Source organism: Anarrhichthys ocellatus, unplaced genomic scaffold, assembly GCF_004355925.1.
Source record: "Anarrhichthys ocellatus isolate YVR2014 unplaced genomic scaffold, GSC_Weel_1.0 scaffold128, whole genome shotgun sequence".
NCBI classification, from domain to species: domain Eukaryota; kingdom Metazoa; phylum Chordata; class Actinopteri; order Perciformes; family Anarhichadidae; genus Anarrhichthys; species Anarrhichthys ocellatus.
The window spans coordinates 157,758-174,174 of record NW_022280158.1 but is presented as its reverse complement, the minus strand read 5'-3'; the positions used below and the strand labels follow the sequence as shown (position 1 = coordinate 174,174).

The 16,417-nt window shown below is 44.6% G+C and overlaps 3 protein-coding genes across 3 annotated transcripts in view; 1 reads left to right on the top strand and 2 right to left on the bottom strand.

Moving 5' to 3' along the window:
- The window catches only part of efr3a (EFR3 homolog A (S. cerevisiae)), a 54,811-nt gene extending 47,639 nt beyond the window's left edge, over nt 1-7,172 (top strand). Inside the window, exons 20-24 of the mRNA XM_031877191.1 lie at nt 104-189; nt 442-490; nt 863-966; nt 1,056-1,105; nt 1,760-7,172. Coding sequence (XP_031733051.1) covers nt 104-189; nt 442-490; nt 863-966; nt 1,056-1,105; nt 1,760-1,865 — 395 coding nt within the window. The 3' untranslated portion in view covers nt 1,866-7,172. The remainder of the gene's footprint in view (nt 1-103; nt 190-441; nt 491-862; nt 967-1,055; nt 1,106-1,759) is intronic.
- Nucleotides 7,173-7,411: 239 nt separating this feature from the next.
- Nucleotides 7,412-15,550, bottom strand: oc90 (otoconin 90; the record flags this gene model as incomplete). Its single annotated transcript, XM_031877180.1, has 9 exons — nt 15,493-15,550; nt 14,916-15,018; nt 13,242-13,372; nt 12,151-12,387; nt 10,654-10,708; nt 10,311-10,568; nt 9,877-9,983; nt 9,154-9,427; nt 7,412-7,646 (listed from the first exon to the last, which is right to left on the bottom strand). Coding segments are annotated over exons 1-9 (1,458 nt in total), but the record flags the coding sequence as incomplete, so codon positions are not given.
- LOC116399780 (uncharacterized) overlaps nt 14,817-16,417 on the bottom strand; it is a 10,269-nt gene continuing 8,668 nt past the window's right edge. Inside the window, exons 8-9 of the mRNA XM_031877179.1 lie at nt 16,161-16,352; nt 14,817-15,861 (exon numbers count right to left, since the gene is read on the bottom strand). Of these exons, the coding sequence (XP_031733039.1) occupies nt 15,671-15,861; nt 16,161-16,352 (383 nt within the window). The 3' untranslated portion in view covers nt 14,817-15,670. The remainder of the gene's footprint in view (nt 15,862-16,160; nt 16,353-16,417) is intronic.

Sequence of the window (16,417 nt, the reverse complement as noted above, 5' to 3'; positions counted from 1 at the left end):
CTACAGGTTGAAAGAGTTGACTTTACAAACACCACCGTGTGGTAAAACACTATGAATATGAATAAGATATTAATCTCTGCTTGACTTGTCTCTCGTCCTGCAGATCTAGATCGTCTGAGCAGGAGGAAGAGTTTCGTGGACACAATCTCCCTTCAAGTGGACATCGTGTCCAGCAGCCTTCCAGACAAGGTCGGTTCTTTAGACTGAAGCCGATGCTTCACGTCTTAAAGCTGCATTCTATCTAGTGTCCACCAGGGGCGACTCCTCTGGTTGTATAGAAGTCTATGAGAAAATGACTCTACTTCTCTCTTGATTTATTACCTCAGTAAACATTGTAAACATGAGTTCATGGTCTCAGTCTCTAGTTTCATGTAGAGGAGGTGATTGAGTAGCTTCAGGTTTTGTTGAAAGTCTTTTTCTTTGATCCTTCTGTGTTTTTAGTCGCAGCTCGCTGAGGAGATCACCTTCGAGACCCTGAAGAAGGCCATCGGTGAGATCAGACACACGTTCAAGAGACGTTGTTCTTTAAGCTTCATCTTTTCTTGTGGACTCGCTGAAGAGTCTCCGGCAACACAAACTCAATATCGGCTTTTTGTCAGGAGCCAGTAGCCAAAAACATTCACAGTAATGTCCGCTGACTTTAAGTTGATGCTCAGCTCACATGTGGCCTTTTTATTACATAGCGAATGCATTTTACTACTTTGACATCAATATATAGTAGGAATATATTCTTCTGTCTTGGTGTCGGTATTGTTGTCGTCATAACGTAATGAAGTAAACTGTGACTGAAGATGAGAGAGTGAGACATGATGAGGAGGAGGAGGAGGAGGAGGAGTTTAGCTTTGTTCCTCCTGTGTTCCAGACACCACCGGTCTGGAGGAGCAGGAGAGGGAGAAGAGGCGTCAGGTGATGGAGAAGTTCCAGAAAGCTCCGTTTGAGGAGATCGCTGCTCATTGCGAGTCCAAGGTAGAAATAAAACTACTCAATGAGAAGCAATCCAGTGAAGTTATGACTATTAATGTTTCATAAACTCTGATCATCATTTGTTTCTGCAGGCGAACATGTTGCACGACCGGCTGGCACAAATCTTCGAGCTTACGATTAGGTGAGTGATCTGTGTTTTACGAGAACGTTTTAGGTTCTCGGTGAGACTTTTAGACTCTCGTTATGACTGAAGCGTAGCTTTCTGTACGTTATGTGGTTGCTGTGCTGCTGGTGTTTGAGTTCATCCTGCCAGCTTCAGCTGCACATTGTGATGAATGCTAACATAGCATGCTAACAGGCTAAACATGAGGAAGGACTAAATGTCAGCATGTTAATTAAGCATGCTAATATGCTAATCGTCGACATGTAAGATGATAATGTGTGTTTTCAGCTGGTGTTTGAACTTGTGCTTTTATGAGTTTGCTCATTTGTTTATCTGTTAACTGTTTTCTGTATTCAGCTTCATGTTGAGATGACGTTAATAAACACACTAAAGTCCACTTCAGACTGATGACAGCAGAGTCTGATCATTGGTCAGGATAGTTGTGACTGTGGAGAAGAACGTCACACAAACACACTACAGAACATCTGGACGATGCCTTTAAAGACAAGCTGAGGGCGAGATGTCCGACAGTCAAAAGGATAAAACTAAACGTCTTTAGGGAACAAAGTAAACAACATCAGATCTGACTGTAGTAAAGTCAGCATCCATCAGTTCCTCCATCTGATTGGGAATATGGAAACCCTTAATTAACATCTTGCCCCCCCCCCCCAGGCCTCCACCCAGCCCGTCCGGAGTGGTCTCCATCTCATCGGGTCACACTCAGCACCAGTCCGTCCCCGTCTACGAGATGAAGTTCCCAGACCTGTGTGTGTACTGATCACACCTCCACCACAACAGCTGGACTTCAAACAATGATCAGAAGATAACCACTCACTCACACTCTGTGTCTGTGTGTCCTCGACTCAGACCAGCACAGAGGTGTCACACAGCAAAACAGACATCTGAGATTTGATATGATAAAATGTAACTTCCTTAATCTCACGTAGAACCTCGGCCACAGGCTGAAAACGCTACTTCTAAATCCCCAATCTCCTGTCCTCTTCTTAAAATACTGGTCTTCTTGTTAGAAGTGGAGCTCCAGCCCCTCCGGCTCTACGTCAACTGATTTGCTGCACATTATTTCCCGACTCAAACCCCTGGAACTAAACTAAACCCAAGAGTCGGCAAGAACAAAGAGAAGTGAAGCGCTTCCACTCTAACGTCAGTGTACAGAAGTCCAATCTCATGCTGCTACCCAGCATGCCGCTGGTGCAGCTAAAGCTTCACACCTTGTACATACGCCGCAAGTAAAACCAGTTCTAGGCCTAAACGTTGCGTCTGGTCTTAAGTTGCGATGCTTCTTCTTCTTCTTCTTCTTCTTCTTCTTCTTCTTAACAAGCGTCTGCTCTTATTTTCAGTAGGTGTCGGTGTCACAAATATGTAGAAATGTACAATATATTAGTGCCAGAGAGAGGAGAACTGGGATAACTTCACAGGTGGTAGAGAGATTTAGGGCTCACTGCTTCACGGCCGGTCCAACCTGTTCAGTCCAGTTCTGTCGTGTGTGTGTGTGTGTGTGTGTGTGTGTGTGTGTGTGTGTGTGTGTGGAAATGAGTTGAAAGCAATACGTGCTGTGAACTGCTCGGCTATTCGGCCAACGCTTGTTTCAGTGGAAAAGTCTCGCTCACGGTCGCTGGTTCTGATCCAGAATGTTGCGTTCCAGAGAAACTGTAAAAGTCAAATATCCAGACTGGACTGTTTGAAACCTTCGGGAACGTTACCGTGCTCTTGGTTCATGGTCGGGTTCTGTTCACCAGCATCTTCAATGTTTTCCATTTCTTGCTCTCGTCTGTTGGTTTTAAGTCCCAACGAGCTCAAAGCTCACGTGGTCTCTGAGCTGCTGGACGTCCTGCTGAGAGACGTCAGGAGTGTCGGGTTAGCAGCCGCGTTCCTCAAAAATGAACCAGTCAACTAACGGGGAGAGATCGCAGAAACATGCACATATATTGTCAGGATCTTGTAGATAATGTTCATCACCAGCCTGATGTTTTTCAGTGTAAATAAATGTGGTTTGTTTCCAGACAGACGTTCTTGCATTGGATAGAATATTTGACTTCCAACGTCTTGAAAAGAAATCCGGCATGTTGTGAAAATAAACTTAAACTGCAATATACTGAAGAGTTCCATCGAGGGTTAATAATCTAATGTGCGTTAGAAATACGTTCATGTCGGATTCATGTATCTGGAATTAGTTCCTGCACTTTTGTCTCAACGTATTACGCCACTTCTTAACATAAGGAAGATATTCCAGCACCATAATCAGACTGATATCTTTAGCTGATGTCTTTCACAGCGGGGACGTCTCTGTCTCTTTCCTCAAGATAGAATTTGTATTAGCTTTTTTGACGACAATGAAGGAAGTATAGAAATGTATAAATCCACAACAACAACAAACGGTGTCTCAGTTGCACTTGTTGCTGTTTCTCCATCACTACTTTAATGGATGGACGATAACGTGCTTAACCCACAAACTAACCTCTGATTGGTTGATTATGTCTACAAACAGCTGAGATGACCACCGGGGGGCGCTACGCCACACCCCAGAGACGTGAGCAGCGATTCAGGCCTGATCTGCCCCCTAGTGGATACACCTTTAAATCTCCCATATACACATAGTCAGCCAAGTATATGAAGAAAGCAGCTTATGTGTTAAAATCGAGTATTTAAGCGCTTATATTGAATGTGATGATAATGTAGCTGTTTGGCTGCAGAACTCTACCAGCAGCATTAAATATATATGTATTTCTGTGGAGTTAGATTTTGCACGCTGATTTTGAACAGTCGGTGCGTCCACCATGATGCGTCTCCATTCCCACCTGCATCTTTCAGCTCCTCTCAGCTTCTAAACAGACTAACTGACCTCGTTCCGCTTCCATGAGTTAAAAATCTAAAACTACTGAATGTTATCAGAGGCGGCGAGCGGCTCTGTGGGGGAGTTTCATAGTAAAATAAGAGACCAGCAGCAGCTCATCAAAGTTAACCCCCCAATCCACCTTCGGACACCAGGCGGGGACATTTGGAGGATTGAATCATCTTTGCTTATCAGTCACCACGAGGCCACGATTCCTTCTCAGAATGGGGTCAGAGGCGGCGTTTCTGGAGATGGTTTTCATATCTGCTGCAGCTGTGATCTGTGATAACAGATGGTTATCAGTGTTTCCTCTGATCACAGCTCAGTGATGGAAGGAAAAGCATCCCCGCAGTCGGAGGCAGACGCCTGCTGCCATCGTTGGGTCTGAGCAGCTGGTTCAGGCTGAAGGCCGGTGGTTCCCGTCTCACTCCCAGATGATTGGTTTGTTTGTGCAGAATCAGATGGTGAACGATGGAGAAATCAGATGGTGAACGATGGAGAAATAAGATGGAAAAGTGGATGAAAGAGACGAGGAAGAAGGGATGTTTGTGGTTCAGATGGTTTTTGTACGTCAAAGGTTGTCGAGCGCAGGTTTGTGTTGCCGAACGAGAGAGGTCGGCCGAGTGTTCTTTGAAATCACCAACGTGAGCGCCGATACATCTGGCTGGTATCTGGTCTTCATCAGAAGCCGTTTTCTGTCCTGGCTTTGAATCACACGTTGTGTGAGCGTAGGACGGCTGGACCTGGATCAGTAAAGAATGCACGTCGATGCAGCAGACGGTGAGTCTCAGCAGCTGTAAATAACGTCCGTACAGTTCAAGTGGAGGATGAGTGGAGCCCGTTCACTTGCATCGCTTCGGGTCTGAGGGTCCTGTGATCAGTAGGGTTAGCAGAGGTTAGCAGAGGTTAGCATTGGTGCTGTCCTCTTAGAGTATAAGTAACGTTAGCCGAGTTAGCAACAAATCACAAGATTCATTTAGTAGCTTTTCTGGAGTTTTCATCAGATGGACTTTAACAGAAGTCATGGACAAGACATTTAGTCTTTTCAGCTATGTCTCTGCAAACCCATGACGAGAAGGGTGTTCTGGGTAACTACCGCCTCTAAGTCTCAAGGATGCATCAAAGGTACGCGTCACGTGAGCTGATTGGTTGATTGGTACGGGTGTGTAATAAAAGATCACTTTCACCAGCGTGCAGCCCGAAGAACATGTTTCAGCCTCTAAACGTAAACCTCAAATCCAGTTCGGTCCGTTTAGTGGTGAAGATTACAGAATAACGACATGACCCCCAGCTCAATCCTGTCCCATAACGCTTCACCTGAGACGCACCGTGTGTGTTGGCAGGTATGCAGCTGTGACCGTGATCAGACAGTCATCCAGATCGGAGCTTAATTGCAGGTTTAAGTGGAGTCTTAGTCTTCTTCTGTTCTGAATGTGAGGTTTAGCTCGCTGCTAGACATGCTAACAGCTAAACATGCTAACAGCTGCAGATGTTTGAATAAAGGGCAGAACTCTGAGCCTCACAGAAATAAAGATGCGTTGACGTTTCCCTCTGTATGAAACGATATCCTCCACTGAACGCGGTCTGTCTTCTGTGCATATCGACGCTGCGTAAACGTCTGAGCTTTACATGCAAACTCTTATGATCTCATATCATAGCTGTACTTAGAAACATGCATCATGTGAACGAACTGCATGATATCTCAACAGTCAGAATCTTTTTCACAAAATCAGAATTTATCTTCAAAGTGATGTGGACCGAGCGCAGTGAACACGCCACTGATCTACAGCCTGGAGGACATGATCACTTCCTTTATGAACGTGTCATTATAGCAGTAAATCATATATTTTTGTACATGTTATGCATCATGTGTGGATACGTTGTTGCCTGGTAGAGATTAGGAGGCCGCTCGTCGATCTCGTTTATTGAGACCAAGACGGACGCTGATTTATTTTCACTTTCACACTGTTGTTGTTTACTATGAAGTCGGTTCAGGGTTTCAATGGGATCGTGCAGTTCTTCTCAATACGGGAGAAATGCTCCCGTTTATCAAAATGTTACTTGATTATTGTTTTATTATAGAATCCATTATGTCATTAAAATGTGCTGAGAGATGAATTATTATATCATAGTTATTTTTGCACAGATGAAGTGAATGAATCATTGAGTTCTTTCTTCAGGAAGTTGCAGCTTCGGTTTTAAGAATAAAAGACTTCCAGACGTCTCTGATCGAGTGAATCTGGACCTGAAGCTGCAACTTCCTGTCAGGAGTCAGAGCCGACCGATGAAGTTTAAACAGAACTCAATCATCTGAATCATCATCGCTGTGACTTGTGATGAGCTTAACTTCATCTAAACTTCACTTTATCTCCATCAGTCGTTTGAATGGCAGCAGATGTATTCAGATGAAATGCTGTTAATAAGCGTCAGAATGAAATATGTTTGCACTTTGACCTCTGTGTACCTGGTACTATAGCAACAATGATGAGCGTGTGGTACCCCCATCTTCAGAGCTCTTCTCTCCCCGATGTGCAGTCTGTGGAACGTTGTTAGAATGACGTCATGTGAACGTGAGGAAAGTCCTCCTGAGCGGTGACCAGAGTCAGCATCAAGTCTTAATGTCTTAATATCTGTAAGAGCAGAGATTAGATCCTCTCCCTGCTGACCTGCCTTACTTCAGGATGACGGACTTTCTTCAGTTCACCGGCTGAGTTCTGGATAAAAATGAACAGAAGAACAGAAGAGGAAGAGAGCTTCTGAAGATGTTCTCTTATGTTTGATGTAAATGTTTGTATTTGTGTGCCGGTTGTAGAGATTCACGTTGTCTGTTCAGCCTTCACAGCGACGCACCGCTGAAGCTCAGCGAGGACTTTAACCACTAGACAGCGCCGAGGTTCTGCTGCAAGCGTCAGTCTGACCTCCGCTTCCCTCGACGTGTTTGAATCACTCGCTTCATTTCATCCGTGTGTCATCATTCATTACAAAATCAGCAAATCCTCAAACTATTATCGATTAACCGACAAATAATGTTCAGTGTTAACGTGTTCAGTCCTTAAGTTCACCTCTAATCCTTCATGAGTCATCTGGATGAAGTCTGAAGACCTAAACGTGGAACCAGCAGCAGTGAGATCAGCTGTTCAGCAGAACCTCAGCGCTTCATCAGATTCTGTTTCACAGTAAAGTGTTGGTGGAGATCGATGTTCCAGAATCTAATAAAACGTTTCTATCAACTGAGCTGTGACGTCTTCTTTACTTCTTTCAAAGGAAAACAGACGAATGTTTTATTTATGTTCATTTTAATACATGTGCTTTTTGTTCCTTTGAAGAAATCAAAGTAAACATTCGATTCTTTTTAAAGTAATTTATTTAAATTACAACTTTATTCATCGGGAACAAAATGATCTGATAATAAAAGCTGCCTTTGAAAAGTAATGCATTCGCTTCTAGTTTCCCTCTTCCTCCTCTTCTTCCTCTTCTCCTCCTCCCTCCTCTTCCTCTTCTTTCACCCCGCTCCCTCCCGGTCTCTCTGCACTCGGCCTGTGGTTGTGGGTTTGAACCCCGCTGTGTGTCGGTGGATCTCTGCCCTCCTCACTGGAGGGAGGAGGAAGATGATGAGGAGGAGGAGGAGGAGGAGGTGTGGAGCTGCCAGACGATCCAGCTGGAGGATCCTTTGAGTTCTGGTGGTCCTTCAGGTCGGAGCTTTCATCACTGCAGACAGACGTTTGTGTTTTTATGTTGAACTGAACTTCAATTCTGTCAAAATGTGTAAAAAGCTTCTAAAACAGAGAAATATTTGATGTTTTATATTTTAATATTTTCTTTTATTTAAAACAAACTTAAAGGAACTGAGTTAAAAAAGACGGAAGAGTTCCACAACTAATCACAGCGTTGAGGTTCTGAACTCTTTCAGTGGATTGAAGACAGAAATAGAACCGAGTTGATTCAATCAGAGGTGGAGGAAGTACTCTGATACCAACAGTCTCACATTCAAAATAGAGTCAAAGTACAAAAATATACATGTAAAAAGTACTCCTTATGCAGAATATCATAATCTATTATGTAGTGATGTGTTAATGAGTTAGTTGTACTTTGATCTATAATCAGAGGATTACAGTAACTAAATCCTGCAGCATAAAGAAAGCAGCACGACTAAAGAGAACTCAGTCGACTAAAACCTGAATGATCAGTGGTCTAATCGATGAAGAGGAGGCAGCTTCACTGCTTCATTCATTAGCCGGGTTTCATTCTAACTGATGTTAAACAAGGACTGAAATAAAAAATGTTTTATCCACAACACAAAACTTTATTTTGCCGACCGTCCTCAAACATTTGCTGTTTTTTAAAGTCACTAAAAAGAAAGAACCTGAGAGAACTTTAGCCTGATCATTGTCCAGTGAAGTTAAAGATGATGGTGAAACAATCTTTCACTTGCTGAAACAAGCAACAAATTTGGCACAAATTATCTTCAAGACCTATATTTTCAAAAAAGCCCGGTATCCACGATGGAAAAACAATATGGCCGCCATTTTCCAAGATGGCCGCCAGCAAATGCCAATATATGCGATTTACAGATATACAGGGCTAATTAGATCTTAACTAGAACTACAGTTAGCACTACAGTTAGTAGACTACAACTACAGCAAGTACACTAATTAGCCGACACTGAACCCCATGCTGAGTCTCACAGCAATGATGTCACCAGTGTGCTCTGGTTGTGCTTTGACATCACTCTTTTATTAACAGAATGTCACCTCATATAGATCGATCAAAACATTTTAATTTGGATCAAAAAGATAGCTTGGACTACTACTTCATCCAGCTGAAACCTAATCTCTGATCAAAGAACGACAAAAAGTGTGAATTCTGAGTAACAAATGGCCGCCATCTTGAAATTTCTCGTGTCAAAATACATACATTTTGATGTCTAGATTAAAATATGTCCAGCCATTCAATTTCTACACTGAAAAACCTATTCACATTTTCGGCGACGGCCATCTTGAAAAATCTTGGATTTTCAGGTGGATACCGGGCTTTTCTGAAAGAGCAGTTCCTAGGCATTATTCATGCCAAATGTAGTGCTTGTATCACCAAGTGAAAGATTGTAATGGAATGTTGACTTAATCTGCCGCACTATAGAGGGTCTGTGGGATCACATGACGTGTATTATTATCGTATAACGGAGTAAAACTGACTGTGATTTAACGTCTCCTCTCACCTGTTGTGCACTTGGAGAGGAGGAGGTGTGTTAGTGTGCGTCTCCTCCTCCCCCACGTTCACATCAGAGCTTCCTCCCTGCGCCTCCTCGCTCTCCTCGCTGGACTGAGGGGAAAGCTGTGGTTTGGGGGGCCGGCTGGCCCGGCGGCAGGGGGGGACGGGGCTGCGGCACTGCTGCTGCTGCAGGCTGTGGTTGAAGTGGGACGCTGCCATACACTCCGCGGTGGCTCTGTCACACACACACTGCAGCTTATCGCACACGGTGACGCCCTGACCTGGTGAACGAGGGGTTAAGGATTAGATCAGTAGTCTGGTTTATCGGGTTTGTACTACGGCACGTTAGTATGACGGCATGTTAGTATGACGGCACGTTAGTATGACGGCACGTTAGTATGACGGCACGTTATTATATTATGACACCATATTAAAGAAAAGAGATTATAAAGTCGTACATTTACGAGAAAAACTATAAATAATACGTTTCTGAGATAATAGTCATACATTGACCAACAAAACTACACATTTAACAGAAAAAACTAAATAATATTACATTTTCTCTGAGATTATAAAGTCATACATTCACTATAAACCTGGACCTCCTGCTGACGTAAGAGGAACTGTGACTCAAAGCTTTCCCACATCGTCTTCAGCAGCTGCAGTGTGCACCTGCGGTGTAACAAACATCAGCGTCCTCGTGTTGCCAGCTGACCTCCCGTGTACTCACACCGTGGTTTCCCGCTCTCACAGGACACGTGAGCGCTGAGCTTCCTCTCCGAGCGGCAGCCCATGGAGCTGATCTGCTTCAGGCAGCACCGGTGGAAGAAGCAGCACCTGATGGAGAGCAGGGTTCCTCGTCAGCCTCACAGTGTGCACAGATCAGCTCACACAGAGGAGGAACATTCATCGGTGCTCCATGAATCCAGCAGCTCCCTCAAAGAATACTTTTATATATTAAATTAGACTCTCTGTCAGTGAAAGAACAACTTTGTAAATGTTTTATGTGAAAGTGAAAAGCATGAAAACATGTTTGTCAGACCTTGACGGATGTGTGTTTGTGTGTCTTAGACCTCATCCATCAAACCCTTCTTTCCCTTTTCATACCAAAATCTACCCTGCACCTCTCTCCCTCGGCTGTAACGCGTCATCACTCCTGCTGACCTGTCCAGCTGGTCCTGGGGTCGACCCCCGCCCTCCTGTCCGCAGTAGCAGCCGTACATCTCGTACTCGTGCGGGCATCGACCCGTCAGGCAGTGGAGCATCTCCCCCAGAGCCGGCATCTCCCGCCGGGCTCGCCCATCGCTGCCGTACAGGGTGAAGGAGCGACTGCACTCTTTTGGAGGAAACACAGGTTTTACACATTCAAACTCCTCAAGAGACGCACAACGGGATTCAGACGCCTTCAAAATGCGCTTAAAGCTAAATAATCGAAGGGCAAATAGATGGAGTTAGTGTCTGACCTTTGCTGTCTGGATGAACTTGTATGTCGCTCAACCCGACAGACTCCAGCAGCGACCAGGCGAAGAACGGCACCGTCCTCTTCTGAGCCGCTCCCCAGTCTGCCAACGGACAGACGAGACGTTCACAGAGATCCGGTTAACATCGGGTTAAAGGAACAGCGTGTTCGCTTTAGTGCCATCTAGTGGTTTGTGGCAGATTGCAACCCCCCTTTCAAAGCGGGTTGGAGGACTACGGTGGCCTTCAGGTATCTTTATCTACTCTTATCAATACTCTGCTTTTTCTACACGACTAAATATTTATTTTTAACAAATGTATAGATTTTGTTTTTTTTAATAATTCAGAATATGATTTTTCTTAATCCTTCGTCTCAGCGAGCAGAGAAGTTTACAAGAACAAAGTTTTGGACACTCGGTCATGCTGTGCTTGTGTAAGCAGCAGCGGTGGTCGACTGAATTAGGATTCACTTTTGTTTACATGTTCACAGACGCATTGATCAAATATTGGCTTTTGACTCGTACATATTGTTTTGGACGTACAGCAACAATTCGAGCATCCTTCACGTCAGCACAGCGGACAGTCACTCCGCCTAAATGTTCCACACCGGTCCTCTAAAGATGTGTGCTATTCTGACGGACGTGCACGGCGCTACAGGGCATCAACACTGCAGGGACTGGATGGTGTTAGACAGGAACTCAGACGTGTTAAATGCTGTCGGTGTGCTCGTCAAAGCCTCGGGCTCTTATTGTGAAGCAGCTGAGAGAGAGAGAGGTGCCGGGCCTCCGCTGTCGGCTGGTGGAACCCGAAGGCTCTTCAGAAAGCGCTTTGAGAGTCGAGCTCACGCCCTCATGCGTGATGGTGAAGTGAGCGCTGTGTTTAGAACACTTTCCCCTCTTCACTCTGTCAGACAGAGCTTTGTGGGGACTGCAGCCGTTATCTCTCTCCAGAGACTCAGAGATGATGCCTCTCAGGACACAGGAGCAGCTGCACCACCGTCGGCTCCAGTACTAAGCGTGTGTTATTGTGTGGCGTTGGTGTTGTAAAGTTTAGATTCACTGAAGGGAAACGGACTCTGACACCAGCTCGATGGAGGAGGAGGAGGTTATTGCGTCCTACAATACGTGGAGCCTCTAGTAGCGCTGGTTAGGGTCACAACCTCCTCACTCGCTGGCTGAGAGGGAGACTCGAGCCTCGCTGTCTGTCTTTAGACTTCTCTAGCACGCTGGTTTAGCTGCTGTCTGCTCTAAACATCCAGTTTACTCGTCTCTGTTGGGAAGATGTGCGTTCACTCTTAACGTCCATTATGTGCTGATCACTCTTCTGTCATTCGGTCACCTCCTCTAACGTCTGCGTCATTGACTTTATTGAACCCGTGAGAGAAACCGGCTTCATTTATTCATTTCATTTAGATTTCATTGAACCTGACGAAGCGAAGAGCGAAGACGCCGAACGGGGGAAGAGACCCGACGGCGTCCTGGAGGATTCGAAGAAAAGAGGTGAGAAAGAAACAGCGTGTATTTGTTTGTATGTTTAAACTGCGAACCATCTGCGTCTTTCTCCTGCGAACTGTCTGCCAGCTCCTCCTCCTCCTCACGAGGAGCTTCCTCTGCTGTTTCAGACTTTCCGTGCGGCTCCTCTTCAGATCCGACCTCGGCCGTCGCCGTGAGCGAGGTCACCGCTGTGGTGCGGGGGGAGGCGTTGACCTCTGACCTCGGCGTCTCCCGAGAGACGCTTCTCGTTGACGTCCACGTGGAGGATGTGGACTGTTGAGCTTCCTGTCCTGAAGCAGGAAGGTCAGAGATTAATGAAGATCACTGGTTATTAAATATCGTGGATGGACATTCATTTGAATTTTCTGAACATTTCTGCTTTATTTGGATGGAAATGTGACTTCTGGCTCAAGAGGATTAATGTTGAGCCAAATGAATTGTTTTTCAATGTAGTTCAAATTAAACCTAAATAAAGTTGAGAGGAACAGAAGTCGAGTCTAGTGGAATCCTTCCCAAACAGATCTCTTTGCTAAATGTAAGTCAGTTCTTCACTAACCTCTACACGCATCTCTTGGTACAGTTTTTTGGGGTTTCGTTGCGTCCACTCTGACACAACGGAGGTGAACGACATGATGTTTCTGGTTCTCACATCGTGAAAAACAGATTTGTCTTTTGAGAATCAGAGTCCTGTTCCTCCAGATCATCCACAGCTTCACGGCACTATTCCAGTGTGTTGTGGGGGTTATCCACAGTGATCGTCTGTGAACATGTTGCTGCAGATTTATTTTAAAAACCTTTTGTTTTAAGCAACAATCTAACTTCCATTCTGCTCCATTGTACCGAGGAGGATGCAGAGATCTCAGAGAGAAACATCTCAGTGAGCTGCACAGAGAGATAGAAGCTGAACTCTCTGCATGTGTAGATGAGCGTTAGAGACACGCGACCACATGATGAACTCGTGCAGATTAAAGTGATTCTTTCTGCAACAGATGCAAATTTCCAAGCCGGTGCTGAACGTTAACTGATTCCACTCATCCACCGCGTTAACCATGTGCTCATTTATTTCAGAACATTTCTCCTGAAGAGCTTCCTCACCTCGGCTCAGCGGACGCAGAGGACCAGCGGCGGGTGCGAGCGGCCTCACGTCTTCCTCCCGTGAGGCGGGAGTCGCGGGGGAGACGGCAGCGGTTCTCTCTGGGCCGGTTTCTGGTGGTGAGCTCGTTGTTGAGAGTCTTCTGGTCTCCCTGGGACTCACTGTGGGGCCTGAGGAAGAGGCTGTAATCACACACACATTACTGGGTGAGGGGAGAGATCCTGAGAAACAGACTGACTTTATCCCAGACGATACGAAGCTGTCACAGGAGAACTTTCTGGAACAAACCAGCGGCCCTTCAGTAGCCCTACTGTGTGGTCCTCGCCGACGCCTCGCTCCCCTCCCCCTCCTCACTCTCCTCCCCCTCCTCCCCCTCCTCTCTCCCCTCCCTCTCCTCCTCGCTCCCCTCACTCCCCTCCCTCTCCTCTCTCCCCTCCCTCTCCTCTCTCTCCTCTGAAGCTGAAGCTGTAGATGTAAAGGTTACACCTCAGAACACAATGACCGTCAGACATGAAGACATGAAGACAATAAGACACGAAGACAATGAGACATGAAGACAATAAGACAATAAGACATGAAGACAATGAGACATGAAGACAATGAGACATGAAGACAATAAGACAATAAGACATGAAGACAATGAGACATGAAGACAATGAGACATGAAGACAATAAGACAATGAGACATGAAGACAATGAGACATGAAGACAATAAGACATGAAGACAATGAGACATGAAGACAATAAGACATGAAGACAATAAGACAATAAGACATGAAGACAATAAGACATGAAGACAATAAGACAATAAGACAATAAGACATGAAGACAATAAGACATGAAGACAATGAGACATGAAGACAATGAGACATGAAGACAATAAGACATGAAGACAATGAGACATGAAGACAATGAGACATGAAGACAATGAGACATGAAGACAATGAGACATGAAGACAATAAGACATGAAGACAATAAGACATGAAGACAATAAGACAATAAGACATGAAGACATGAAGACATGAAGACAATAAGACAATAAGACAATAAGACATGAAGACATGAAGACTTTCCACTTGATTAAATCAGACGTTACAGAACAACACTTGTATGTGTCTGCTGCGCCCTCGGGCCTCCTCTCCTCTCAGAGCCTCGCTGTGTAATTACATCGAGAGGAAAATAAGCACTTTAAACAGTTACATGTTCTTTACTTCACAGCAGGGACGGGACACTTTCATCTAATTATTCTGTGTGTGTGTGTGTGTGTGTGTACGCTCTTATACTAACTGACATCAATCTAAATGAAGTCACTTATAAACCTCTCGTCTGAATCTCTTCTTTCACTTGAAGAACAAGTTTGTTGATTTTCTTTTTACTGAAAGCAGAAACTGAAGCTCTGCTGCTGTTAGCTGATGAAATCTACAGCGACCAACGTTATTATGAGATGACCGAGTGTTCATATCAGCGCTGCACACAAGGTAACAGTGAGGTGATCATCTGCAGAGCATTGTTGCTTCTGGTCTTTTTATTGGGTTTGTTGAGTAGGAAGTTATTAAACATATTGATCTTGATCACAAAGGGATCCGCCGTACTGTAGGAGTCTCGTATGTTCGCTCTGATCTTGACTTGAAGACGACATGTTTAATCGTGTCACCAATCTATTTAAATGTGTAAGTGATGTAACGAACGGACCCGTCTGAGAGGCTGGTGTGTTCTGTGCTGACGGTGTGGAGCTCCCCTTCCCCTCGTCGGACTCCTCTGTGGCTGCGGTCGGTGCTGCTGCTGCTTCAGCAGTCGTAGTTTTTAACACAGTCAGCATATCTGTGACTGAGGAGGAGGAAGAAGAGCATTAAGAGGATCAGAGTTTCATACATTTATGAGTCGAAGTCGACAAAGTGAACCAGCATGTCAACACTTTTCTTCTTAATTGAGTTTTTACATCATTTCTAATCTCTCATGGAGGCTTGTGTTGAGTCTCAGATATTAATACAGAACAATAAAACAAACGGGCTGATAAGAAGCACTGATCAGTAGTTATGTATTATGCAGTATTCTCCTCTCTATTCACCAGCTCTGCTCCTATGTTGCTGTTTATTGACACTGAGCACTAACGGCAGAAGTTTCACAATAAAAGCTAAGCAGGAAAGTAAGAGAGCCACTGGAAGTCTTTTATTGTGAAACACCTGCAGGAAGTGGTGTCACTGATATCAGCCGAACACATGATGCAAATAAAACTCCACCAGAAAGAATCCGTGAACGAAACGGTGTTTATGAAGACGGAGAGCAGAGTGGTGAGTGAACATCTGGACAACATGGAGGACGTGTTGAGACTCTGATCCACAGAGGGAGGCTTCTTCATAACGCATGTTAAGATGTACTTCTAATAAATAATACTGTCTCGTTCCAAACAAAGGCCTGTCTAAATCTGTCAGACTTTGTGTGAATAAAGAAATCCTCAGAATACTAAAATTAAACTGAATCATTGAGAAATTGTAAGATCCTGCAAAGGTTTGCTGAGTTTAAACTCGCCATGCTCATCTGGAGCTCCCTGCTCCCCTTCATCATCTTCATCTTCATCATCTTCTCCGTCTTCCTCTTCTTCAGATGATCTTATTTTCTCAGACGGACTGATTTGTGGTTTTGCTGATGTCAGCGATGACGTGACGATGACTAAGCATCAGAGACATGAGATCAAATGAATAATAACTCACAATAAATGTCAGATATACAGTACATCACCATTATCCTCCATAAAACATGAAGATACATTTAAGATGTACAATGTACCTTCAGTCCTATTAACATCTTCCTAAAGGGATTCTTAGTGTTTTATTATTTTATATATATTACAGTATTCTTTACAATGATTTTGGTATTTCTTGTTTGTTTCTGTTTTGTAATGTTGAATGTAAAAATAAATCTATATGAAAAAATCTAAAGAAGCAAAGTAAAAGTTAAGGTTTAACCACCTTCCTCAGAGGACTCCTCCAGACCAGCAGGCGTCGTCTCTCTGGGAGTTGTAGTCCTAAGAACAGTTGTAGTCCGATTGGAAGTCGCTGGCGTTGAAGTCGTCTCCGTGTCTCCGCTCAGTGGAGACGGGTCACTCGGCTCTGATTCTGCTTCGCTCAGCGTTTCTCTGTCGAGGACGAACAGAACTGGATCTGCATCAGAGAAAGTATTGAATGAGTGTGTGTGTGTGTGTGTGTGTGTGTGTGTGTGTGTGTGT